This window comes from Podarcis vaucheri (assembly GCF_965113315.1).
Source record: "Podarcis vaucheri genome assembly, chromosome: 3".
Lineage (NCBI taxonomy): Eukaryota > Metazoa > Chordata > Lepidosauria > Squamata > Lacertidae > Podarcis > Podarcis vaucheri.
This window is the reverse complement of record NC_138761.1, coordinates 77,481,873-77,509,419: the sequence shown is the minus strand read 5'-3', so window position 1 is coordinate 77,509,419 and position 27,547 is coordinate 77,481,873. Positions and strand designations below refer to the sequence as shown.

At 45.3% G+C, this 27,547-nt stretch overlaps 1 protein-coding gene across 4 annotated transcripts in view; it reads left to right on the top strand.

The window, feature by feature from the left end:
* Window positions 1-2,017: 2,017 nt before the first annotated feature.
* The window catches only part of GRIK2 (glutamate ionotropic receptor kainate type subunit 2), a 462,985-nt gene continuing 437,455 nt past the window's right edge, over window positions 2,018-27,547 (top strand). Inside the window, exons 1-2 of one of the 4 annotated variants that reach the window (XM_082216619.1) lie at window positions 2,018-2,244; window positions 8,715-9,260. In XM_082216619.1, coding sequence (XP_082072745.1) covers window positions 9,146-9,260 — 115 coding nt within the window. In that variant the 5' untranslated portion in view covers window positions 2,018-2,244; window positions 8,715-9,145. The remainder of the gene's footprint in view (window positions 2,245-8,714; window positions 9,261-27,547) is intronic. The other 3 variants (XM_082216616.1, XM_082216618.1, XM_082216617.1) reach the window with 3 other exon arrangements.

Here is a 27,547-nt window from a genome sequence, read left to right as displayed (position 1 = left end):
CGATTTTTCTGTGTGAAAGACTCTCTCTCTGGGAATATTTCGCTTAGAAGGGGACATCTCTCTCTCCCTTCCCTCCTTAATATCTCCTGCTAAAGAAGGGCTATTTCTTGGCGAGATCTTGCCTCTGAAGCTTCGTGAGGGCGCTTGGCGCTGGCCTGCCTCCCTCAGGAAACGAGTAACTAATTGCTCCGTGTGTGTCCCCCGCCTCTTGGCGACGGAGGGAGCGCCCCGGGGAGTGATCAGCGCCCGCTCCGGGGTCGATTAAGCTGCAAGTCACAGCCGGCAGCCCGAGCCCAGCGGCTCTCCGGGCGCGCCGCCTCTTTCCCGCAGCCACAATGGTTTCTTTGACTATTTATCGACGCCGCACAACAAGGCTGCTGTTTGCTCTGTCAACAGGAGCCTTTTCAGCTGCGAGGGAGCTGCGAAGGCGAAGCCTCGGCTGCCGTCGGGGCTCTCCGTTCCCTCCGCGTTCCATCCCGCTTGCTAGCTCTGCCAGTTTCAAGGATCACCTCTCTGTGGAGAGGAGGCAAAAGGTCTCTCAGGAGAGGCGAGTAGGAGATGCAGAACTTGCAGCCGCCCGTGAGGCTCACCTGAGAGAGAGGAGAGTTGCCAGAGAATCCCCCTGGTGTAGAGAGGCGGGTTCCCTCGGAGCTGTCCAATCAGAAGGCAATTCCCTGGGTGGGAATTGCCGGTTGGCAAGCAAGAGGGCGGAGGGGGGTGCGCGCGAAAAAGGGCCAATAGGCGAGGCTCGAGCTGCGGCTGCCGCAGGTCGAGCGCAGAGGACAGCTTGGGGATTTCCACGACGGTCTTTTAATGGAAGGCGGACCTCAAGGCTAGGCAGGGGGAAGACACCGCTCATTTCCTATAAACAGTGAAGGGGGGGAATTCCTTGGAGCGAGGTGAGGTGTGCAACCTACAGCTTCTGACCCACAAGTGGGGGGGGAGCGGGGGTTATATGTGGCAGCAGATTGTGTAGTTAGTGGGGAGTGGGTGGGTGGGTGGGTGGTGGTGATGAGGTTCAGTTGGCCAATCGGGAAAAAAACACGCGAGCCATTGTGGAGAATAGCACTGCCTGCCCAGCAAAGAGGCGTTTGAACGTCGGAGGAAGGTAGATCTTGCTAAGAAGCTATTAAATGTCGCTAGTCCTCATGATTCTCTGTATGCAAGCACACATGCACACCCCCGAGGCTCTTCCCCTATTTCCCCCCATTTCTTCAGCTGCTGCCAGGGAGCTTTTCCATCGCATCCAAAGAGTTGTCAACCCCAAGCGCCACAGGCGCAAACTCAACAGGTCTTGGTTCTTCATCGGCGCCGTTTTATCGCCCTCCTCTGAGCGTTCACCTCGCTGTATGCCTAGTAGGATGTGGTAGCAGGAATGTAAAAGGTGGTGGGCACCAGGACGTGCTTTTAAATGGGGGGAGCGGCTTCATTCACGCAAGGTGGTGGCGAAAAGGCCCGATCGTGCGCTGCTTAGGACACTCATTTCCCTTCAGATTTGGAAACGAAAACTATGCGGCGCGCGGGTTGGAGAAAGTTGAGAGCGGTCGTCGGGTCAGAGCACAGTTACTTTGAGGTATTGCGATCCAAGTCCCACTGCCTTCGAGGGAGACACCTCCTGTTTCCTGCGCCGTGTTGTCTGGAGGAAGCCACATCCTTGAGAATCCCGGGGGTTAATCCGTTGGGTGACAAGCGCACTCTGCCCAGGCCTCGAGGCGCACTCTTCGTTTCGTAGCAGAATGCCGCCGGCCATAACTGAAGCCCTGGGCTGCTCGAGGGCAAACCGGGGTCTTTAAAAGAGACCGGCGATCGACGGGTCGCTGTTACAAAGAAAGTGTGTGGGATCCGGGGCCCTTAGGAGAGGCGGATCCGCTGTGGAGTGGGGTTTGGGTGGGAGCAGAGACGGCTTGGGCTGGCTTTAAAGCAGACTCCGTCCTTTTGCCCTTTGCTCTGCGGCCGGCTTCGCCTCCTCCCGGCTCCAGCCTTGGGCTTGGGGGTGCCCAGGAAGGCGGCGGGGAAAAGCGGTGCTGCGCCTTTAACCGGCTCTGCGCGGAGCTCCCGGCAGGAGGCGTGTCTCTCGCTCTAGCTCGCTCGCTCGCTCGCCCGCCTGCCTCGGCTCGGCTGCCTCGGCTGCGGCTCTCCAGTGAGCTCGGCGCGCCGCCTCGGCTCCTCAGCCCCAGAGCCCCGTCCAAAGCCAGCTCCGCTGACTTTTCTCCTCCCCGGTCGCCCTGGGCAGCAGCGGACAAGGTAAGGAGACCTCCCGGATCTGCCCTGGGACGGCAAAACATCCATCTCCCGCTTTGTATGTGGAGCTAGCTCTCTGGGCTTAGAGATACTTCACAGACGAATTATTTCATTTTATTGAGGATTGGGACGCGAGGCGCCACAAAAAGAGCGAAGGGGAAGCAGCAGCACCTCGAAGCGATCGGGATGGATGGGAGGGAGCGGGCGGGCACTTCTGGGCGCTGCCCGGATCTCTCTCCCCAGCACAGCGAGGCAGGCGGGCGAGAAGATAGACGGGGCGAGCAGAAACTCCGACGGAAGGAGCATCTGTCTTCCTTTCGAGCCACATCTTTCATCCCGGTGTTTATCTCATTCATCTCTTAAGGCAGTTGGATCTCCCCCTCTCTCAATGCCAGGGCTAAGAGCTCACTTACTTTGCAGCAAGTTCAACGGGAATCAGTAGGGCTCCCAATGAAACGTGGCTAGGAGGACGGAGATGCAACTTTGCCTGCTTGCCTATCCATCGCCTCCACTCGCGCTTTGGCAAGGGGGTCGCACACTTCTCCCCACCCCCACCCCGCACTCAAAACTGGTCTTTCGCAACAGACTGTGGTACCGCGGGAAGCCTCCCGCCGCCTTTTCCTAAGCGGAGAGGCTCTCCCTTCGTCCGGAGCTTCGGAGGGGAGTCTCCGAGGTTTCCAAAAACGGAGCTTGAGGCGGTGCGATTCTGCTTCTGCTTCTTTTCCGTGCCCACCCTGATCCGAAAGCTTTTCTTCTCCATAGCAACGACGTGTGTCTGTTTATAATACATCAAATCGCCCAGTTGGAAAGGGGTGGGGGGAAGGAAGAGAGATATACATACACACAGAGAGACTTCTCATTTAACCAGGGAGCTTAGGGTGCCATCCGCAGCCCATGGGGACTGTGAATGGCACAACTCCCATTTGCCTAGCCCTGGGGAATGCCTCGGAGTTGTACCCTTTGGTCGTGGAGTCCACAGAGCCATGCTAATTTCAAGGGGGCTTTCTTAAGTCGGTGGGTTGCAGTTTTTTGGGTGTCAAAGAAAAAGAGATGCCGGTTCTTTTGCCACCCCCGATTCGCAAGTCGATTAAGCCCAAGGGCTTGAAAAGGATTCCCAGTCCGAGCTAGCACCCAGCAGCTACGCTGAAGAACTTGAGTGGAAACCAATGGGGACTCGGTTGGCTTCAGTCCAGGCACTTCGCCTTGTCTAGGCTGTATATGTGCCAGCCGGCCCCCAGTTGGCTGAGAGCCAGGCATTCCTGTTTAATTGATTTGTAGATCGGGGTTTTAGACTGCCAGGACAACAGTCCTATTCCCCAGCCTCCTCCTGATGATCTAAGAAGGAACCGGGACAAACAAAACCGGCTTCCTTAGTGCAAACTCTCCTTAAAGGCCGAATTGCCCCTTCCCCGAGGAAATCGCCCTTAGACAGAAACGTGCCTTTGTGTAATTAGTAATGGTTGTAAAATGTAATAGAAAAAAATAGAGGGAGGCAAAGAATGAAGGATAAAGGAAAGCTTTTTAAATTCCTTTAAACTTTGTGAAGTGAAAGCCTAGTTGGGGTGGGTGGGGAAAAGACATCAGGAGGAGGTGGCGGAGGTGGAGGAGTGATATATGGACCAAATCATAAATGTTTGCATTCGCTGGTTGAAAATATGCTCAGATGTGCACCGCTGTGAAGTCCAAAAAGTGCCTGAACAAGTAAATCTATCATATCCTCGGCTCCTTAATTAGGATGCACGTCTCTTCGGCAGCTAAAAAATTAATTACCACCTTAAAATCCCATTAATCATCGGCGCAGCAGAAACAGGACTGTGAATCTGGGCTCCGCTAATAACCGGCAACCGGGGAACCTCTTGCTTTAGTGGCTGCTGGTGGGAGTGAAGGAGTGGGCCGGGATGTGTTTTCTGAACTGATAATATCAACATTCATTTGAGTGCTTTGGCAAAGGGCGCGCGGGGAGGTGGGGGCAGAGGGAGGCCCAGCTTAGCCTACTATGAGCTTAGCTCAGCAAAGCTGCAAGAGATGTCTGCGCGCGCGCGCGCGCGCACACACACACACACACACACGGAATGCTGGTCAGGTGTTGCAAAAAACCCACCCAGGCCTTTCTTCAGAACAGCAGGATAAGAAATCTGATGGGAGCTGGCAGAACTAAAAGGCCTGTTTGTTGGAGTAGGGCTGCTTGTGGGGAATAGAAGTTCAAGAGTCAACATTTGTCAAAGGGCCTGTCTAAATTCACTGAGAGCTTTCAAACAGTGAGGGGGAAATTGAATTTTCCGAGGCCCTTCTCCCAATCCCTAGAACCAGATGGTAGACGAAATCACCTTGACCTGCAGCTAGGAAGCCTCTCCGCACCCCTCGCCAAGCTTTCAAATCTTCTTCCAGTAGAAAGAGTATTTTTAAAGAAACCTGACGTGGGGGAAGCAGATTAGTGAATGTGCAATTAATGCCAATGAAACTCTTAGCTTATTCAGGAATACTGCATCAGAAGAATTGCTTTATTATCCAGGGCATGCGTTTTTAGATTGGTTTCATATTATTCGCCACCCAGCTTTCCGTGCTTGATATATGTATTTTCATTTCCACTTCACCTGCGCTGTGACCTTGGATAGCGAAAAGATGTTCCTGCTAGACAACGTATGGCGAAGAGGTAGAGTAAATCAAGATGCACAACAGGAAATTGAGTATTTAAAGCTCCCCCTCCCCAGCAACTCTCTGGTGGTGAAGGGCGGGGTCGCAGTTAAATAGGTTCCAGGGAACCACTGTCAGAAAAGAGACATATTAACAGGCCAAGTCATAATCAGCTTCCTCGGCGAAATGCCATAAAATCAAAGCTCTTAAACCTTGGGACTATGTTAAGGAAAATGCCAAGGGGGAAACTCTGGGTACTTCTGGTGTGTGTGTGTGTGTGTTTAATTAATAATGCACATTGTTGTTAATAGATAGATAGATAGATAGATGTTGGTAAATAAAGACTGAAATGCCAGCTGCAGCCTTACTTAGCAAAGGGCAATGGAGATGGTAATTTCCAAAGCCGAAATTAATTATATATTTCAGAAAAGGCCTGACTCCTCAGGGAGCAATTCGAAACCATTACAATCAACCAGCCATTAGCCATTCACATTGATGGGAGGTGGTTTTCTGCCCTAAATATGGCCAGTCGATTTTTCTGTACTTTCTAAACAGTTGGTGGACCAAAGACATGCATTGTGGTATAACTGTGCATTGAAGAACAGAGATCGGGAGGGCTGGCGGGTTTGGGGTTTTTATAGCACACTGAAAGGAAGTGAGTTTTCATAAAATATAGGTAAGACAATCAAAACAGTCGAGGATAATCAAGGCAGAGACTGCATTGAATTATTTGAACTATGCAGTCAGATTGCAGGTTTAAAATATTTTGCTTGTCTCTTTGTTTTGAAGCCTTGGGAGGGGGGATAATTTATTTTCCTGTCCAAATGGACAGGAAAATGCATACACGCTGCTATGCATAGATATAAGCGCCTCGTTGCCAAATCCATTAAAGGAGTGTGGTGCTGTCCGTGGTGCTGAAAAGGAGAGGGACCGTTTCTTCTATTAAATTTCTTCAGTACAAGTTCGGTAGCTGTCCGTGGTGGTGGTGATACCTTTCTGCTTCACAAGCATCAGACAAGGGTTGGAGGCGAAGACGAACGTTGCAAGATTTTAAAAAAATGCAATATCTTATTTCGATGTTTCTCTGGTTGGATGACAATGCGGCAAACCTCCTAAAATGCAGGTGACTGGGAGGAAGAGGTGGGGAAGGAAACAAGATGAATAAAACCTTCCGCTTTAACAAGAGATTCCCTCTCAAGTCTAGTATTAGCTGATATGTAAGCCAAAGGTTACAGTGGAAATGGTAAACGCTTTAAAAATAAAAGAGCAGCTTTAAATCCTGAACTTGTATAGTTTTCAGTGATCCAATGTCTTCATGTCTAGAGACACCTGATAGGCTTCATATCAGTTCCTTAAAGTATGAAGACACTTCTTAATACTCTCAGAAACTGGATTGCACACTCTCTTATTCAGTTGATCTTGCTCCAAGTAAAGCAAATGAGCAGCAAATCCAGGAAACAGGCTATCTCAAAGGCACGTTTGCCGGCGAGATATTCCAACTGCACACTGAAGGAGTCGCTAGATATCCTTGTTTTCAGCATTAGGTACTTCTTCCTCCCTGCAAGTGCTCCAGTATAGTCAGATCGTTTGATTGAATTGCCTGCTAGACTGCAGAAGTAGCCATTCATGATACTTGTTTTTGACACAGGAGTTAGATTTGCATCTTAAAAAAACAAACCCAAAAAACCCAGCGATGTTTAGTTATCCCTTAGTAGCAGGTAGGTTTCAGTCGGCACTTCGAAGTAAACGTGTGCAGAGGAATGGCAGTGCCTGTAACAATAGAAAGTTACTCGGATTTGCTATCCATCCCATAGCACGAGCTTCTGACAGTCAAAGGTCCAAATTAAAATAGATGCATTAAGGCTGCAATTCTATTCAGACTTCTCTGGGAGCAAGTCCCGGTAGACCAGTGAGTAGGATCGGAAGTATGTAAGTCTATTTCTTGATACAGTTGGAACTAGAGAACTTGGTCCTAGATCCATTTTGATAAATAGTCAGTTTTCCCGCAGGTATAGGTGCATGCTTCACTTAAATAAGATCTCGGCCGTCTTGATTGATAGAATCTCTCTTTTAGACATTCTACTGCCTTAAAGTGGGCTAGCCTCCAAACAGAAGATTAATCTCCATTCATTTTCGTATGGAGATAATAGGAATGATCTCCTCCACCCTGTTTCACGTAGTTAGTAGTCTGATTCATGGAAGACTTTCCATTAGGGTTATATAAAATGCTGGCTTCTCCTCTACCAATGTGTTTTAATGACTCCTCAAAGGTTCAAATCCCCCACTTTTTAACTTTTTTTAACCTCCCCCTCCTTGTGTAGAAAATAAGGGAGGGGGGAATCTGCCACCATTGACACTAGTGAATAAATATTTTAATGGGTGGTGGTGGTAGTGGGTAGTTAAAGCAAAGTGATTGAAACGATAGCTACTTAAGAAGGCAAATATCTTCTGCTCCAGTGAAGGCTACAAACTGCACACCACTTACACTGGCACAAGCCCAGTCCTTATATATCAGTGGTACTACTCGGGAGTAAATAGTTTGGGAACTGGGAAACAGAAAGCTTTCATTTCAACAGACTGTATATTCCAGTTGTGTTGTCAGTACTGCCCCCCCCCAAAGGGGAGGCATTTTAAAACTGAGAGCCTTCGCAATGCTATTAGCCATATATTTTTAAAAATGAGGGACGTCTCGAAAAAATAATCCATATCTCATCCACTCATTATTATTTCTGGGTGCACTGTGTAGGTCCTTCAGCGGAGTATAAATTTTTAATCCTAACAATTCCTGTCCTAACCTAGATGTTTAGTGAGTCAGTGATAAAGTTAATATTGAAGGAAATGAGCATTTGATGGGCATAAACAGTAGAAAGTGAATGAGAATGTCCGGACATATGGAAAGAAGAAAAACCTGTTTGTGGATATGTTTTGAAACAATAATGTCATCGCCCCCACCTCCAGCTCTTAAACGAAGTGCTGTCTCCCCAGCCAGCCATTCAAAAATTAATACTGATAGTATCTGTCTCTCTCACCCAAAGGCTGCAATTCTAACTCCACTTACCTGGGAGTAAGCCCTACTGAAATGAATGGGGATTACTTCTGAGTAGCCATGGTTAGGATTGCAGCATGCAATTTGGTTGTATTGAAACAGATCCGCAGCCAGTTCCAGACTTTGCCCTTAGTTCCCCTGTAGTTCTGTTGGGGCTGTGCTGACGGACCATTGTCCAGACTGGGGGCTTGGGCTCAGAGGAGCCAGCATTGTGGACACCTGAAGTTGAGCCAGGCACCAACCCAACCACATTCTTTTTGGGTTTAACTAGGGCTACCAGCCTGGTGCGTGTCAATCTCCTTCCATGGGCGTTCTGCCCAATAACTCCCGGGGCTTCAGATCGGACACCCAGACGGAGTCGCAGACCTCCTTCTGCTCCTTTCCCAGAACACGGCTGGAGCTTATTGGAAGAGAACCATCAGAATGTTAGGCACGTCATGCAGCCAAGTTGGAATAATAATAATAATAATAATTTCCAAGAGGCGATGGGATCGGTTGCATAAGAGGCCCGGGGAAGGCTTGTGCGGCTGGCAGCCTTAAGGCAAGACAAGCTCTCTCGCTTTCTCGCACTTCATCTTGGCTGCGCGTCAGAAGCCGTGCAGCAGTGCAGCAGAAGGGGAGCCCAACGGCCAGGCGAGTGCCCGCCTCTCGCTCGGCAGCGGTTTCGCAAGCTCGGGTTGCCGATTGATTTCTCTCTCTCTCTCTCTCTCTCTCTCTCTCTCTCTCTCTCTCCCCCCCCCCGCTCCTCGTCTTTCTCTCCCCCCCCCCCCATCTCTTCTCGCCTGCCTCCTAGGTTCGCCCGACTGGCCACGGCGCCTGCCTATGCCTGCCCGTGTGTGCGCGCTCGGGTGCGCGTGTGTGCGTGTGTGTGTTTGGATTTCTCGAGGATCCTCTCCCCGCCCCGCGCTCAGCCCGACGACCATGGATGTCCCACCATTCCTTGCAGTTGAAGGTTGCTCCTTGGCGCAGTGAATGAAGATCATGCAGGGATTGCTAATGGCTTTGGGAAGCGGAGAGCCTCTCCCTTCGGTGTGACCATGCCGTGATCGCGTCTCCGGGCCAAACACTTCCGCGGCTCCGCAAGCTCGTGGAAACCGACCGCAGCGGCGGGGCTGGTGGCGGCTGCTGGTGGCGGCGGCGGCGCTGCTGGGGGGGACAAAAAGCGGACGCTTGAAGCGAAGGGGGCCAAGAGGAAAAGCGGCGCGTGTGTGCGTAGGAAACACCATGAAGATTATTTCCCCGATTCTAACTCATCCAGTCTTCAGAGGCACCATTCGGCTCCTGCTTTGCTTACTGTGGATTGGATATTCCCAAGGAACCACGCATGTGTTGAGATTCGGTAAGGCGGCTTTCCCTCCCTCCCCCCACCCCCCGTAACGTTTGCTGGCATCTCTATGTTTCCCGAGGATTTTGCCAAGGAAGGAGGGGGCAGGTTGAAAGGAGCGGGGAAACGCGGGTGGGTGGGTGATGGAGCTACTTCCGGGCTAACACGAGTATGTTTTTGTCTCCTCCCGATTGTATTAAGGCGCCAACTCCAGCCTTCGCCTTCGCCTTCTTTTCCCAGCGGCCGCAAAGCAGAGCGCGGTCGCCCCGGTCTCGATAATCCTAGGGAGCTGACTAGCGCCCGCCCCAACCAAGGCGGGTCTGGGCTGGTCTTAAACCCAGCTTGCTTTGTTGCTGCCTCTTTTGGAGTTGCCACAGTGCGGGTGGGAAGCCTCTGAGTCTGGAGGGCCGTTGCTGTGTTCATAGTTGGCAGTTGCCACAAATGCCACCCCCATCCTCACCCCGGCAGTCTCTGCCCACAGAGATGCCAAATGCCAGGGCAAGGTTGCTGACCACAGCCGTGGAAGGAAGGTCTCTCCGGCGCTGTGTCTCCTTTAACGTTTGTTTACTAGCAGTTAAGGGGCCTTTGAATTAGGAGGGATCAGGCCGTTTGATAACAGAGGAAATTAGGAAACCTCTTTTCAGGTTCTAGCCCCCACCCCTGACCTCCTCAAATGATCAGCGAACTGGGAGCTGGTAATGATTTCTTCGTTGACTCAGAGAGTGCGATTCACGCACCACGCAAGCCAAATGTCTTGCTTTTAAAGAAGCGTGACTGATGCCTACAGGTGCCACCCACATCCCATCCAAGTCAATGGAGTAACTTCCGCTGAGAATGATCTTCGAGCACACCCGTTTACTCGCGAGTAAAGGTAAAGGTAAAGGTACCCCTGCCCGAACGGGCCAGTCTTGACAGACTCTGGGGTTTGTGCGCCCATCTTACTCGCGAGTAGGTGGCCGCAAAGCGGGTTGTGGATAACGGGGTGAAGTTTCTTGCCCTCAACACGCCACTCTTGTTCCATGGGGGTTGGTAGAGTGTTTTCCGAGTGAGTGATTGATTGATGGATCGTGGCCAAAGAAACTCTCGAAGTTTCAGGAGCGTGCCGGAGATTCAGATACCACTACTGAATCTTAGACTTGCTCCCCGACAGTTCTTCTTTATAAGCTGTCCTTTAACCATCTTTGTGGACCCCAAAAATGTGGACTGTCAGGGTAGAGGAGAAAGGTGTCCACCAGCCACGCTGCAAGGTCAGGGTTTTGTTGTGAATCTCCCAGAGCAACGTTGTCCGAGGAAAGTTATCCCAAAGTTAGGCGAGAATTAAAGCAGACAAAGAGCAGGAAGCAGCGAACCTTGCAGGTGTTTACGACCCAGTCCTAGAGAGTGTGTAATCTCACTGAAGCCAATGTTGAACTGAACAGTTCTGGATTTCATGCCGTGGCGTTTGACCAAAGTACTAGTGAGATATGGATGAGGCTTGGGGCAGGGGAGGGTGGTGAGAGCGCGGGGAGTTGCTGTCCCAAGCGAGAGGCGTCCTTAATTTCCCATAGAAGCAATGCTTCTCGCCAACCATCATTAAACATTTCCACTCCGGTGGAGTCCCTAGGGACTCTTTGGTTTCGCTTGTTTAAAACGGGAGGAAATAAATCTGGGTGTCGTAAGAGAGGTCGGTCGTGATTCCAAAAGCAGCGGGTTGGTATTGATCAGCTGTGCTGGATTCTGAGTTGCCCCCCCCCCCCCAGTGATTTTTAAAGCACGTTGCTCTTAGCAACCATCTTCAGGAATGCCTGGATTCCTTTGAATAAAGCTCAAGATGGTCCGGGGGGGGGGTGAGGTGGGATGGGTTGAACTTCAGGGAAGTCTGACCTGTAGCTCGTTGAAAGCAGCGGGGAGCTGTCTGTTGTTTGTGACAGGAGGCACGAGTCCCTGTTTATGACCGAACGGTGGGATCCGCTGGGCTGTGAGAGTCAGTGCGCTGTTCCTCACGCCTTTCCCAAAAGATGCTCTCTGAGTGAATGGAAGGTGCCTTGCCCGGGAATTCCCCCTCTCCCCGTGCTGGTTTGTTCCAATGAAACATTGACTTAGAAGAACGTTGTTGATCGATCAGACAGTAGAGGTGACGCCCCCTCTTTCTAAAGGCACACGTAGACTCTGGGCACCTATCAATCCCTCTAGAGTTTAGACGGCAAGGAATATACTACTTCCAAAGTAACGGCCCAATTGTGCACAGACATACTTGGATTAGAACCATGTAATCCCACTGAGTCAAATGCGTGTGTGTTTGAAATCAGTTTAAATCCCATTGCTTCATTTTAACAGGATTGTGGAACAGGTTGGTACTCTCACTTCCCAAACTATTTTCTGCTTCCTCCAAAAAATAATCTGCTAGGGCTGAAGACCGCGTGTAGGTTTAGAATCTCAGAGTTTATCGCTCGTCCCGTCCTCCGTCCCCCCCCCCCAGCTAAGCAGTTACATTTTATTGGAGGGAGGGAGCAAAGGTTGCGCGAGATGCGAGGCCTTTGATTGCCAGCTGTGCCCAATGCCCAATGCTGCCAGGAAATGCCTGATGGCTTTTATCGAGGATTTCCAGTGTGTGTTGGGGGTGGTATGCGTGTAGAGGCATAACTCGGAGCGATGATGGAAAACAGAAATAATTGGGGGTTAGCTGAGCGACAAGGAGCTGGATTCTGAGATCATCAACCGCTGTTGTACCGGCTCCCGCTTTCTATCTCCTCTCTGGAACCAGAAGGGGATCAAGAACCAGCAAAAAAACCGCACCCTCTTCACCTCTAGCTACTGTGATTGGCATTTCCCGCGGGGTATACGTCTCTTTCCGTGTTGCCTCTTTTACGCGCGAAAGTTTAGGTGGATCACAATCTGTGAGAAGCTGTTGCTACCTGGTAATTAACGCTCCATCAGAAGCGTTCAGCCAGTTCGGGCACAGCAAGGCCAAGCGAAACAATGGAAGACCCTGCTTGGGTCGCTGCCTCTGTTTGCTGGAGCTCATTATGATGGCACAACAAGCAAACGGCCAAGTTTGTGGCGGGCGGCCTCTGCACAAATGTATTATCTAGCGACACGCAGGCAAGTTTCTTACTTTACAGTCTGCCCGAAGGGAGAGATACCTTAAAAAAGGGCTTCAATGGAGATTCCTGCGCTTTTGGGTTCTGGACTTTGCACAGTGAGAGGAGAGGCCGATAAGAGGGTCATTGCAGGAGCATTGCTGCAGATTTCGGTGAAAATCTTGCATTGGCGCTCCCTGTGTTAAACAAATAAGGAGGAAATCGGAAGCATATATTTTTATTTTTATTGCGTTGGATGCAGAAATGTTCTGTTGGGGCATAGCTATGGGGGCCTGAGTACCCGTATCTCAAAGGACTTTCACTGATTTTATAAATCTAGGCTTTTGGAAGGTCTTTTCCTTCCACAATGTGCTAGGGAATACATTTCCTTAACATTGATTTGTCCAATAATTACTCATCACAGAAGGACGCTTAGTGAGGAGCTCCACTGCCTTGAACACACAAGGATATCGTTTCAGTACCACGGTCAGTTCCCGGAGTTTCTGATCGTCCTGGTGTGTGCTCTCTTTTGAGCACCTCGCTATGGAAAGGTTGTTTTGTTCATCCAGCTTCTTGTTATGTGGATTTGCAATTCTGCAAGCTGTATATCTTAATGAATTCTATATTCTTCAGTCTTTGGGCCATAGTAGTTTAACTTCTGGAAGAAATTTCCTTTTGAAATCAGTGGGACGCCAAACCTAAACACATATTTACTTTCTTCCAGGTAACTATTGTGTACGTTATGCCTGCTGGTTTGATTGGAAGGATCCAGTGGGCTCTTTGCTTCACTCAGGTGCCCAAATCAAATGAGCATCACAGGGTGCAAGCAAGACTTGCACTTCCATCTTAAAAGCATATCTTAAAACTTGAGCTGCCTCTTCATCAGTGGCAACATAATTCATCGTGTACATTTTATTCAATTGGGAAAATGTTTACATTTGCCTGCATTCACATATGAGTAAAGCAATAGCTCTGAGGAATATAGGAAACTGTGGGTTGTTTTTTTTGCTTTTGGAAGATGTATAAGTGTTGCTGTAGCCACTATCTTGGAACAGGCATACTCTCTTTAGTGTGTGAGAGAAGAGTGAATGATCCTTTTAAGATTGTGCTTTCCACCTACAGCTTTCATAGATCTATCTATCTATTAAAAAAAAACTCTCTCCTGTTCCTCCTGATTAATAGGATGAAATATTTTTAGTTTATGAAAAACTTTAAACAATTAATTTAATGAATTAATTGATTAAACATTGGCCTAAAGGAAAAGGTAAAGGGACCTCTGACCATTAGGTTCAGTCACGAACGACTCTGGGGTTGCGGCGCTCATCTCGCTTTACTGGCTGAGGGAGCTGGCGTACAGCTTCTGGGTCATGTGGCCAGCATGACTCAGCCGCTTCTGGCGAGCCAGAGCAGTGCACGAAAACGCCGTTTACCTTCCTGCCAGAGTGGTACCTATTTATCTACTTGCACTTTGATGTGCTTTTGAACTGCTAGGTTGGCAGGAACAGGGACCAAGCAACAGGAGCTCACCCTGTTGCAGGGGTTTCAAACCGCCAACCTTCTGATCAGCAAGACCTGGGTTCTGTGGTTTAGGCCACAGCATTGCCCTACTTAACAGTAAATCTCACTGTTCCTACTGGTAAGAGTGATTAGAATAGTAACTTCAGTAATCAGTCTGCTGCAGGGGTTTGCCATACCTTTGGGCCTGTGGGCACATTGGCAAACTGAGGAAACTATCACAGGCACTCTGCAACAAGGCATGCACCACAACCTATTTGATTGGCTACTGGAGAATGCTTGTTTCAAGCTTAATTGAAGCAGGGGCAGGGGCAGGGCATCCTGTGGGCACCAGGGAAGGTCTCTGGGGGCCCATGTGGATGGTTCATGGTGTATTGTGTGTAAAAAATTTGAAACAGGTCAGAGGGGCAGTGCAAGCACCACCACTTCAAACAGGAAAATCAAACAGTTTCCAGAAAGGATATGTAATAACTGAAAAGGACACCTAGTAGCTCCTTGGAGTACTGCCTGTTTCTTATTTGGTGTACACACAATTACATTTTTAGATTTCGCTTTGGCATTTTCTATTATACTACAGTATTTAAGGACGCACTTATACCTAGCACATGGTCAAATGGCCCTCAAAGATAGCTTACAAAAAATAATGGATTAATCAATAGTTGAAAGCATGGCATAGAGTAGAGCAGTCAAACAGGAGCCCTTGCTGTAATATTGCCCTCTGAGAGTACTGTTATTGGGGAGCAGAGTGCTCTTGCACTTATGTCCTGCCTGTAGGCTTCTCACAGGCACCTGGTTGGCTACTGTGAGAGCAGGATACTAGGCTAGATGGGCCATTGGCTTGGTCCAGAAGGCTCTTCTCATGTTATTGTGAGTATACTTATGTGGAGACTGAGCCCTTTGATGGTGTGGAGCAGAAACTGGGGGAAAGAGAAAGCCTTTCTCCACCCCAGCAAGCTAACCAATCAGGTTTCTTTATTCCTGAGGAGACCTTTTCCTGCCCTTCCCTGGGAGCTGCAGCTTTTTCCAACTGAATGACTACTCCATGTGTTAAGCTCAATCAAATTTCTTCAGAACCTAGTAGCAAGTTGTTGTCATGCAGCCATACTATTAATTTTCTAAAATACAAACTGCATACAAGGAGATAAACAATTCATGCTATTCTGTAGTATGAGGTTACCATGCTGGGGATATTCATTGTGCCTTTCTGTCTGCTTTTTGTAAATATATGCAAAGAAATTAAGGGTAGCCTAAAGATCAGAGGAGTGTGAAGCCTTGTAATTTTTTTAGCACAAGGACTTCATAACCTTCAATTCCATGCTGGTTGTGACTTATGCATTCTCTTTACTCTGAAGAAGCCTTGAGATCCAATTGAGACCTCAGATGTAGCCTTTAGGGATTCAGCTAGTTAACATTACTCTAATCCAAATGCTAATTATCTTTGAATGCATACCATATTTAAGACTTGAAGATGCAGTTTGCTGGAAAATTTCCCCACACCCAGCCTACAGTACTCAGACTCATGATTCCTACTGCCTTCAATGGGAGTCAGAATAAGTGATATATAGATTGCAGACACAAAATGTTGCATGGCATCTTTACGTTTTCTTAATCCCTCATCTTCATCCTTCTTTGAATGGCATAATATTGGCAGCTGAAGGCCATTTTTCTTGTCATAAAGAGACAGTAGGACTTTGTATCATGTGTGGTTTTTCAGGGTCTTGAGATGCATGTTTGTATCAAGAGTGTTTTACTAAACTCTGATCCTAGTCAGGTCCCTAGAGTCAAATTTCTACTTTAATTTATTACACTTTCTGGAAAATAATGATACAGACACAGTCCTTTTGAGTAAGAAAGTAAAAAGCAAAGGAAATCGACATTTTTGCTCATCACTTTTTGTTGCTTAGGTGTCCCTTCAACATTATGCAGTTTCTGGCTTTCTATCTACAGGGGTGCCCTTTAAGTGTTCAGGTTGGGAAATGGGAGAGAGGAAAGACAAGCTCCATGCCATCTCCATGTTTTATGGTGTTATTGCTTAGGAGCACTCATATCCCTGGGTATGTCTCAGACACCATCAAAAATACTCTTTAAACACTCATCTTTAATTTTAAATATATCCATGAGAAGGCTTTTGAATCTTGCCGATTAATTGCTTCTCTCACCCCTGCCACTCTGCTGAAACTTAAAATGGTACTCCTGAATATCTGGTTGGAGATACACGAACAAATTCTGTCAATGTTTCATCCCATTTGGCTGTATCAGCCAAAGAAGGACATACTTGCTCTTGCAGAACGATAAAATGAGGAGCTATAATTAGTAAGGTGGAAACAATTAGAACACTAAGAGATACAGCCCCCAAGCTAGACATTTTGGACTACAACTCCCATCAGCCCCAGCGAAATGCCAGGGATGATGGGAGTTGGAGGGCAGATCCACACCACACACTTAAATCACATTCAGTGCACATTTGACCATATTACTTTCCCCAAAGAATCCTGGGAAGTGTAGTTTCACTCTCATAGAACTGCAATTCCCAGTTACCAGGACTCTTTGGGGGAAACCATGTCCTTTAAACTCACGGAGAAGAGGACTACTGATGGCTGCTAGCCATGATGGCTCTGCTCTGCTTCCTCAGTTGGAGGTGACCCATGCTTCTGAATACCTGGAAACCACAGGAAGGGAGAGTGCTCATCTGCTCAGATCCAGAATTACTGGTTTCCTGCAGACATCTTGTTGGCCATTGTGATAACAAGATGCTGGAGCAGATGGGTCATTGGCCTGTTCCAGCAAGCTATACTTATGCTCTTAAACATACGTTGAATGTGCTTTAAAAGAATAGTGTAGAATTTCCCATAGTCAAAAGCAGGGCAGTCCAACACTTGGCCCTCAAGGCCTTTTTCAGTGACCCTTGGCAACATATTATCTCTCCCCGCCAACCGCAGCCCTCCTACTGCCTTCCCAAAGGAGGCGCTGGCTTTGGGAAGGAGGCATGAGGGCTCTGACAGGGTCCTAGAGTCCTCCTTCCCAAATCCTAGTTAGTGCTTTCCCAGCTTTGGGAAGGAGTTAGGAGGGTTTTAGAAGCCATTGCCTTGTGCCTCCTTCCCAAAGCCTCACTTAGGGAGGCCTCACTCTGGGAAGGCAACATGAGAGCTTGGAGAGGGGGGCATGAAATTTTGGCCTCACTACCCCTGCACACACAACAAGGCAGTGTGTGGCTCATGGGTTCTGTGTCAAAGTACTCTTGCAGTCCACTTGGTATGAAAAGTTGGACCACCATAGAAGTATCTGGGTGGGAAAGGTATAGTAAAACCTTGAATGACCTCTGGTGGCAGCAGCTAAGTGAAGGCTCTTTGGAGACAAAGAGAGAACAATGACATTCCTGTGATTTAATTCCAATTTTAGTGATGGTGAGCTGTAAGTGTTAAATATGCCTGTTGCTTCCTTCAGGTTGTGTAAAAGCAATCAGGGATGAAAATGGCTATGCAGACAGCCTGAATTAAATCTCACCTTCTATTCCTAGCTTCCCATGATGGGAAGTGAAGCACAGCTAGGGCTTTTGCATGGAATGGTCCACTAATGCTCTTACTAATGGAGATTTAATGATAGGGTATTGACAGCTGGATGATTGTTTTTGCAAGGCCATTATTATAGTAACAGGGGGCCAAAAAGGAGGGCATTGAGACAATCCATGTCTTTTTCAGGGTCTCTTTCTGTGCTGGAACTGTGTCTTTTACTTGACTGTGCCCACAGCAGGCAGTGCTCTTTCCAACTGATTACTCTCTTTCTGGAAAAAAAAAATATTCTTTGCTGCTCTTTCAGTCAGTCCTCTAAGTAGGAAAGTAAAGTCAAACTGAATTATGCATTAATGCATTGAACTTGGAGAGATCACCACGACTTTCCCTGTTTTTCTGCAGGTGCTTAAACTGTGCTGGAGGATATTTGTATGGCAAGAGAGTAGCTCTGAGATTTTCAGAGAGATGTGAAAGAGCCTGGGTAGTTTTGCAGCCTCTATGGAACTGAGAGTGAGGGTATTTTCTTCCCTGCTTGTTTGTTTGTTTATCGGGAGCTGGGGAAAAAAGTTCACTTGCTGAGGGCAAGAGGCCTTCTGTGTGCATTAGCTAGGTATTTAAACTCAGTCTTCAGCAGGAACACCAAAAAAAAGAGGGGAAAAATCTTTAGAGGAAAGCTAAGGTTAAGAGTCTCTTGAAGGAAGGAAGGAATGCACAGCATTGTTATTGACTGGTCCAGATTAAAGAGCAGAGAGGAAGATTTCAATTTGATAACGTCACAGCCCTTCCTGTTTTTCTTTGGCGCTTGTGCCGACAATTTTGTAAGGTAATTAAATTGGCTGATTGAAGTCACAGTGGTCATGGCGTGATAAAGACCATTTGGATTTAATGGAATTTAAAAACAACGGTGCGCAGCACACAACTCTTACCGAACAAGAATTTTAATGACCCATTCAGGGTGCTGACTAAATAGAATGTCCTGGACAAGTTTAATTGAAAGGGCAAACCCGATTAGGTGTATGCAGTCTTTATGGCCGGAGATAGGGGAATTAAAATTATCCTTTTTAAAAGACTCATTAATGCATTATCAAGATTTAAGGCTAGTCAAATAAGCTTTCTTCTATGGGGTAATCTTTGGAGGTTCCCCCGGGCCTTACCACTCCACATTTATTTAATTTTTTTTTTTTTTAGATTTTAAAAAACCTTTATTGTAATTCAGCATTTAAAAAACATCCATACCTCAAATATAAAGAAAAAATTAAAATACAAAACCAATTTTGAGTTCCTTACTACTTAAGTACACAAACCTTATACAAATCCATTACATTATTGACTTCCCACCACCACGTCAAGAGCCATAACTCAGCCATATATTCAGCAGTGTCTTCATCTAGTCGTTGTTCAAACCTCGCGGTTTTTATATCATACCAACTGTAATTTTTACATTTCCCGAAGTCAACTCCATATATGAGAGAAATTTATTCCAGTCGTTAGTAAATTTATTATTTCTCTGTTGCCTGATCTTTTGAGTCATCATTGCTATGTCCATGTGTTCAATTAATTTGTTCTGCCAATCGCTGATCGTTGGGATACTAGATACTTTCCAGTTCTGTGCTAACAGTATCCTTGCGGATACTGTTGCATATTGAAAAAGGGTTTGATCGTCTTTTTTAATTTCTTCTCCTATCATTCCTAAAAGGAATGTCTCGGGCTTTTTAGGGAATGTATACCTTAATATCTTTTTTAACTCATCATACACCATCCCCCAAAACCTTTTAACTTCTTCACAGGACCACCACATATGAAAGAAATCTCCCTCTTTCTTCTTACACTTCCAGCACGTCTTGTCCCCGGTTTTATACATTTTGGCTAGTTTTTTTGGTGTGATGTACCACCTGTACATCATCTTTCCCATGTTTTCTCGGAGTCTGACGCAGGCTGAAAATTTCATATCTTTAGTCCATAATTTTGTCCATCTTTCGTATTCAATGGGGTGTCCTAAGTCTATGGCCCATTTAATCATAACATCTTTGATTTCCTCATCCATTGTATCCCAATCTAGTAACTGGTTATACATTTTAGTTAGGAGTTTAGATTTTCCTTCTATTATTTCTAATTGGAATTTAGATTTGTTATTGCTCATTCCGGCTTTTTTATGTTCCCTCCAGATAGCGTTAATTTGGTGGTATTGTAACCATCCCGCTAATTTATCTTTTAGTTCTTCGTATGGTTTAATTTCCCATCCTTTATCTGATTTTCTTAGGAGGTCAACATATGTCCACCTTTTACCTTCCATGTTTAGTTTTTTAGTTACTAGGATGTCAACAGGTGATATCCACCAAGGGGTATCTTTTTCTACTAATCTTTTGCACCTATTCCACACCTCCAGCAGCGCTCCTCTTATAATGTGGTTGGAAAATCCTTTGTGTATTTTCCCCTTATCCTGCCACAGGTACGCATGCCACCCATGTCTGGCATTGAAACCCTCCAAGTCCAATAGATCAGTGTTGTCCAGTACTATCCATTCCTTAATCCAGCAGAGGCACGAGGCCTCGTAGTATAGTTGCAAGTTTGGGGCTGCAAACCCTCCTCTTTCCCTTTTATCAGTAAGCAGCTTATATTTAATTCTGGCCCTTTTACCCTGCCAGATGAACCTGGAGAGGGTCCTCTGCCAGTCTTTAAACATTGTTGTGCCCCTAACAACTGGTATATTTTGGAATAGGAATATCATTTTTGGAAGGATACTCATTTTGATGGCAGCCATTCTACCCTCCCAGGAAAGTTGTAATCTGCTCCAGCTATCCATGTCTCTTTTGCACTCTCTCCAAGTTCTGTTATAGTTGTCTTCCACCAGATTTATATTTTTTGAGGTAATCCAGATACCCAGATATTTAACCTTTTTCGAAACCATTATCCCGGATTCCATCTCGATTTTATTTTTTAATTGTTCGTCTACGTTTTTTATCAACATCTTCGTTTTAGTTTTGTTCAGTTTGAAACCGGATAATTTACCGAACGTTTCCATTAACTCAATCATTGTGTTAATCCCTTTTGCGGGGTCTTCTATTGAGGCTACTAAGTCATCGGCGTAGGCCTTAACTTTATATTCTTTTGTGCCTATTCTAATACCTCTTATTTCCGATGTTTCTCTTATCCTGTTTAGTATAACTTCCAGAACCAAGATAAATAACAGGGGTGACAAAGGGCACCCCTGTCTTGTACCTTTAGTGATCTTGAATGAGTTAGTTAGGTTACCATTAATAATTACTTTCGCTCTTTGATCTGAGTAAATTGATTTTATACCTTCTAGAAAAGGCCCTCTTATTCCTACCTTCTCCATGCACTTTATAAGGAAGTGCCAGGACACATTATCGAAAGCCTTCTCGGCATCTATAAAGACTAAGGCAGCGGGGATATCAATTCTAAAATCCAAGTATTCAATTATGTTGATTATATGTCTTACGTTATCCTTAATCTGCCTGCCGGGCAGGAAACCGGCCTGGTCCTTGTGGATCGCTCTGTTCAAATATTTCTTTAATCTGCTAGCCATTATTCCTGCAAAGATCTTGTAATCATCATTGAGCAGTGATATTGGTCTAAAGTTCTTTATATCGAGCGCATCCGAATCTGCTTTCGGGATTACAGTAATGTATGCCTCTCTCCATGAATCAGGTATTTCTCCCCCTTGTAGAATATTATTCATTACATTGCACAAAACCGGGGCCAGATGTTCCTCTAGGGTTTTATAATATTTTTGAGACAGGCCATCCGGGCCTGGGGCTTTCCCCGGTTTCATTTTCTTAATTGTGTTCCTGACTTCTTCCACCGTTATTAGATCATTTAAGAGTGCCTTTTCTTCTTCTAATAATTGTTCCCCTCCACTGCTTTCCAGATACCTACTTATCTCATTTATGTCCTCATCTTCCTTTTTTTTATACAAAGTTTCATAGTATTGCTGGAACTTTCCCTTTATCTCGTTAGGGTCTTCTATTGTTTGAGTTTCAAATTTAATTTTATTAATCACTCTTTGTTTTTTCCTTTTCCTCAGTTGCCACGCTAGTAATTTACCTGTCTTATTTGCCGACTCGAAGTATTTCTGTTTCATCATTTTTATTCCCCACTCTATTTCTTGATTTATCAATGTTGAGTATTGAATTTGTAATAATTTACCGAGTTGTTTGGTCTTCTCATCTTCAGGGTTTTTTATTAATTTCCTCTCTATTTCTTTTAGCTGTTTAATTATTTCCATCTTTTTTGCCTCTCTCAAGTTCTTTTTATATTTATTCTGTTGGATCAGGAAACCTCTAAGTACCGCTTTACTTGCATCCCAGACCACATCGATTTTTGTACCTTTATTCAGGTTTTGATCAAAATATTCTTTCAAAATGTTCTTTGCCTTATCGATTATATCATCCTGTTCCAATAGGTGGTCGTTCATTCTCCATCTATAGGGTCCTGATGACTTACACTTTATTTCCAAGAATATAAGATTGTGGTCCGAGAGTGTTCTGGGATCTATTTCGCATTTCACCGATCTTGTCGAGAGCTCTCTGGAGACCCAGATCTGGTCTATTCTACCCCAACTTTGATGGACTCCCGAGAAATGTGTAAACTGTTTTCCTGTAGGGTTTTTAAACCTCCAGATGTCAATTAAATCTAGATTTTCTTGGAGGTCATCAAAAGTTTTGGGGAGTTTCCCCTGGTTCTTTTTCCTCTTTTTTCTACTTCTATCTATCTCAGGTTCTGGGACTCCATTCATATCGCCAAGTACGATTAAATTATGATTTTCCAATTCTAGTAGTACTAGTTCCAATTTTCTAAAGAATTCTGCTTGGTTTGTGTTGGGAGCGTATACCGAGACTACGTTAATTCTTTCACCTTGGTGAGTAATTTGGACTCCCAGAATCCTCCCTTCTTCATCTTTGTAAATTAATTTGGGTTCCAGTTTCTCTTTAACGTAGGTTACCAAGCCTCTCTTTTTATTCACCTCTGAGTTTATAAATTCCACTCCTAATTTTTTGTTAACCAGTATATGTTTATGTTTTTTAGCTACATGGGTCTCCTGGCAGCAAATCACATCACATTTTTTATTTCTCAGGACTTTCTCTACTTTATTTCTTTTTGATTTTTCATTTAAACCGTTAACATTCCATGTTAGAAAAGTTAAAGACATTGCTAAAATTAAATATCGAGTTTATTCCTAACTTTCAATTTCTGGCTTCTTCCTCTTCTTCTATATACTCCTCTTCTACCTCGCCTTCCTCTTCCTCCCTCCTCCCATCTCCCTCTCCCTCCCCCACTCGCAACCCCGCCCCCCCCTCCTCCTCGGCTCTCCCGTTTCCTACGTCCTTTCTGTCTATTACTCTGTTATCCTTTTTGCCCAACTCCCTTTCATATCTCCTCAAAAACTTCTCTATCTCTAATGGATTGGTCAGTTTAAATCTCTTGTCCTTGAAGAAGAAAGCGATTCCTTCGGGGAATTCCCATCTAAATTGAATATTGTTCCTTCTGAGAACACCTGTTATGTGTCTATATCCCTCCCTTTTGCGTAGCAACCTAACTGGGATCTCTTTAAGTACAATTATTGGTCTACCGCCCATTATTAATTTTTTGTGATAGCTCGTCTTAAGTATCAAATTTCTCATTCCTATTGAATTAAACACTACTAAGCAATCCCCAAGGGGTTTCTTAGTCCTGTTCTGGTATGTTCTTACTTTAATTCTAAAGGCGTTATCTATCGTAAATGCGACCTCCTCCTCCTTCACCTCTAACCACTTTGCTAATTCCGTGGTTATTTTTTCCCTAACATTTTCGTTCGTCTCCTCTTCTATACCTCTAAATTTTAAGTGCATTTGCCTTTGTCGCATTTCTGTCATTGCAATACTGTCCCATATCTGTTCCTGTGATTTGTTCAGTCTTACCACTCCACATTTAAAACCAAGCAACTTGTGTAAGGATGTCCTATTGATCAGAAATATAAGACAGATTTTGTTGTTGCTGCTCGTTATTGGCTGCTTTTGGTTTGTGGAAATCACGGAGAGTTCAATTAATGCTATCAATATAAATTTGAGTGGTGAGTAATGTGCTCTCTGCTAGTGGAGATAAGGAATTTGCAAATAGATTTATTTGGTGGATTCCAAGCTTGAAAGATTTCCCATTTTACACTCTGCTTTAGTTCTCTGCAAAACTGCTCTCCCTCCCATCACCTGCAATAACCTAGAGAACCCTTTTTTCTTCTGTGGTTTAATCTTCCCTGCCCTGAAATATCTCACAATGGAGGTATTGCTAGATGCTCCATCAATGACGCAAAAATAAAATAAGGTAAACTGAGGAGCCTGCTGTTTCCATTCTCATCCATTTTCAAGACTCTATGCAATCCCATTAAAGATGTGGTGCTGTCCCACATGTTGGGAGATTAGAGGAAATGCCATGCATATCATTATGTAGTTACACTTCCATAACTGGGGGATAAAAAGGCCAGCCAGTTAAAGTGGAGTCATCATTCTGTGCCTCCCAAAGTACATGGATCTTCTTAATTTTGCCATCATCAGAATGTAGCTACATGGCCATGCATGGAGCTAAGTGATGATGGAATGGCATATCTGTGCCCTAATGTAGAATATTATATGGAATCTAGTATTTTTGAGCACCATGTGATAACGCTGGATGAGATATATAACATGATGATTCTTGTATCTGCTTCGAAATGAGTTACATGAGGAAAGGCAGCCCATGTATTTTATTGGAGTGGTAGCAAACTTCTGAGCTTCAAAATTATGCAGAAGTAAACAATCTTTCAAGTCCAGGGCTTTGCTGCTCAGCACAAAAATACTTGGGGTATTTGCCTAGTTGACTATGGCTTGGTGCCATTTTATTCTTGCTCTAAACACTTAAGCCTCCATACACCTTCTGCGTAGCCAGAAACTAATCTTCCAATTTGTTAAATGGTAAGCAATTTCAATAGAAGGCATCGCCTCACTTGCTCTGTGTTTCTCATTCTGTTGAATTGGACTCCAGTGATACAAAGTTTGCTTAGTAGAGACAATAAGGGACAATTGCTTGATTTTCAAATTGTTGATCTATTCAACACCTATGAGTGCACTTTACCAAAGATGAGTGCCTGTGCACAGCTTTAAAGATGGGGGGGGGAGTAGGAGAATATAAGAACGTAGAGGTAAATTCTCACTTGCTGTGAGGGCAGGGGCTGGGACACTGGGACCTTCCAGATGTTGTTGGATGACACTATCTCTGGCCATTATCCATGAGAGTTGGGAGTCCAATATCTGGAGGGGCATGGGCTCCCCATCCCTGATTTAGAGATGGGACTTAAGACTACATCCAGAGAGAGAGAGAGAGAGAGAGAGAGAGAGAGAGAGAGAGAGAGTTTGGTTTAAGTAAGCAAATGAAAGTGATTCCATTATCTCTCTCTTCTCTTGCTACTTTTTGGGTTGTTGGCTTCTGGTAGACTTTGCTTGGGGGTGGGAGAAGTCAAGAGGTAGTTTATTTTATTCATTTATTGTATTTATATCCCACCTTTTTCTCCTAGTGGCTCAAGGTGGCCTACACCAGTGTTTCCCCAACTTGGCTCTACAGCTGTTTTTGGACTACAAATCCATCTTCCCTATCTAGCAGGACCAGTAGTCAGGGATGATGGGGATTGTCATTCAAAAACAGCTGGAGACCCAAGTTGGGGAAACACTCTTCTCCTCACCCCCTTATTTAATCCCCACAAGAACGTTGTGAGGTAGGGTAGGCTGAGAGGCAATGACTGGCCCAAGGTCATGTAGTGAGCTTCATGGCCAAAGAGAGATTTAAACCCTGGTCTCCCAGGTCCTAGTCTGACACTCAAACCACTATACCCCACTGGTGTTGGGAGGGCAATAGAAGCCCCACACACCTGTCTCAGTCATGCTACTTGAAATCCTTTAAATAGAGATGCTGTATTTGTGGGGAGGGGAATAGGGTTGAACCTCAAACCATATGTGTTGTGCCATAGCTCCTCCACACACAGCAATCAGTCACAATCAAAATTCCATTAACTCTGGTCTAATTGGCTTGAGTACTGGGTTAGGACCTGGTGAACTAGGGGTCAGTCACAGTCTCTCAGCCTAACCTACCTAAACAGTGTTGTTTTGAGAATAAAATGGCGATGCGGGGGGGGGGGGAGGAGGCAGAACCATATGTACACCACTTTGAACTCCTTGTAGAAAAGATGAGGTATAAATGTAATAATAAATGATGTTTACCTAGAAGTAAGTTCTACTGAAAAGGGTACTACACAACATCCTAACTAACAAGGGAACCTGCACTGTACTATCACCAATATTACTAATATTTTGCATTCCAAGTCCACCAGAGAATTAGCATTAGAAATGGAAAACACCCAAGCATACAAACATCAGCTATCACTTGATTTCTGTACCCTTTGTTATCGTACACTTGATAACTCATGGCGGGATGTGCAAACTAGCTCAACTGAAAAGCACTGTATGTGTGATTGTATAAAAGTTATTTTGGAACTAGGGTGACCCATTCAGAGAGGCAAGTCACTGTTGGATGTTATAGTCTGGAGCTGACCGAAAACTAAGGATGCTCTTTGTGAAAGCTTACATCAAAAGCACCCACACTTCCCTTGCTTTTTCAGCAGTGTGACATTTCTGATCTTGCTGTGCTGCACAGTAAAGGCAGCGATGAAAGCTCTGCAACACAGAAGTCACTCAATTGCTCCTCCTCAGAGTGAGGGTAACGTGAAAGTTTCATTTGTTCTCAATTATGTCTCCATGTAGACAAAGCTGAATGGCAACATGGTGTCATGATTCCATCACACTCACTACACGATCCCTGAATAGCTGGGTGAGAGAGACAGTGGAAGGAAAAGGACAATGGAAAAAGGACACACAGTGGCTGTGGATAAGCAGAACAATTCTCAAAAGGAACCTTTGGTCTTGTTTCAAACCAAGTATAGTTAACAAACTTTCAGAGCAGCACTGCTAGAGTCATCAAGTGATGTTAATGCAAACCGTCTCCTTAATGCCCTATGGAGATCCCTCCATGTGTTGGCTGATGGAGGGATCATGACCTCAAAGTTTAGGACTCCCTCCATCTCTCCCCCTCTCCTTTTGCAGAGCCACAGTATCATTAAAATCCCAGCATTTTGAATAAGATGTAGCTTTCAAAACATAGATATAGGGCCATTGTAAGTTACTTTGAAACATTTTTGTAGTAAGTCATGAATGAATGAAAATAATACAGTTGTACCTTGGTTTTCATACAGCTTAGTTCTGGTTCCCAAATGCCACAAACCCGGAAGTGACTGTTTCAGTTTGCGAACTATTTTTGGAAGTCGAATGTCCAAAGGGGGTTCTGTGGCTTCTGACTGACTGCAGGAGCTTCCTGCAGCCAATCAGAAGCCGTGCTTTGGTTTCCGAATGTTTTATGGACTTCCAGAACAGATTCCGTTCGATTTCCATGGTACATCTGTATAAGATTTGAGTCTTGCACTCAGTGCATTTATGTGAGCCTATCCATTTGCAGAGAGTAAAGTTATGGATGGAAGTTTGTTTAAAAAAGCAAATAGCCACAAGATATTTTAATCCAAACAAATCCCTAATCAAACATGTTCTGAGACAAAATTTATTTATTTATTTGTTCTGAGACAAAATTTATTAACATTTATAATAAAAACCTTAGGAATGGGCTACAAAGGAAGGTGTGTGTGGAGGAGAAATGGAATGAAAAATCAGAGAGAAAGGGATTGTTGGAAGCCATTTTTCTCTTAATTATTGATTGCAGGTTTTCAAATTGTTCAATGCACTCTTTTTCTGGGCAAAGGAGGTATTAGAGATGGATGACTTAGTCAGTAACTCAGAATCATTGCCCATCTGTGCCAAAAGATTTTCTGAATCTGTAACATTACTCCTTGGAAAGGCTAAAATCCTATTCACTTACTTATGATGAAATCCTTTTGAGATCCCTGGGCTTCTACTCCTGAGTAAGTGTTTATAGGATTTGCTATAAATCCTAATAAGATTGATGGGTGTATTCTTGAACAAGTGTGCATATTATAGCTGATTATCTCAATTATGGTAGGGTAGCATTGTGGCACAAAGCTGGATATCATGTATGCATGCACCCTCACAACTCTTCTAAAGGGCTTGCCCATCCCCTTCAGTGGAGGATCACAAGCCACCCCTTTGCATTTTGGATTGGCTCCCCATTGACA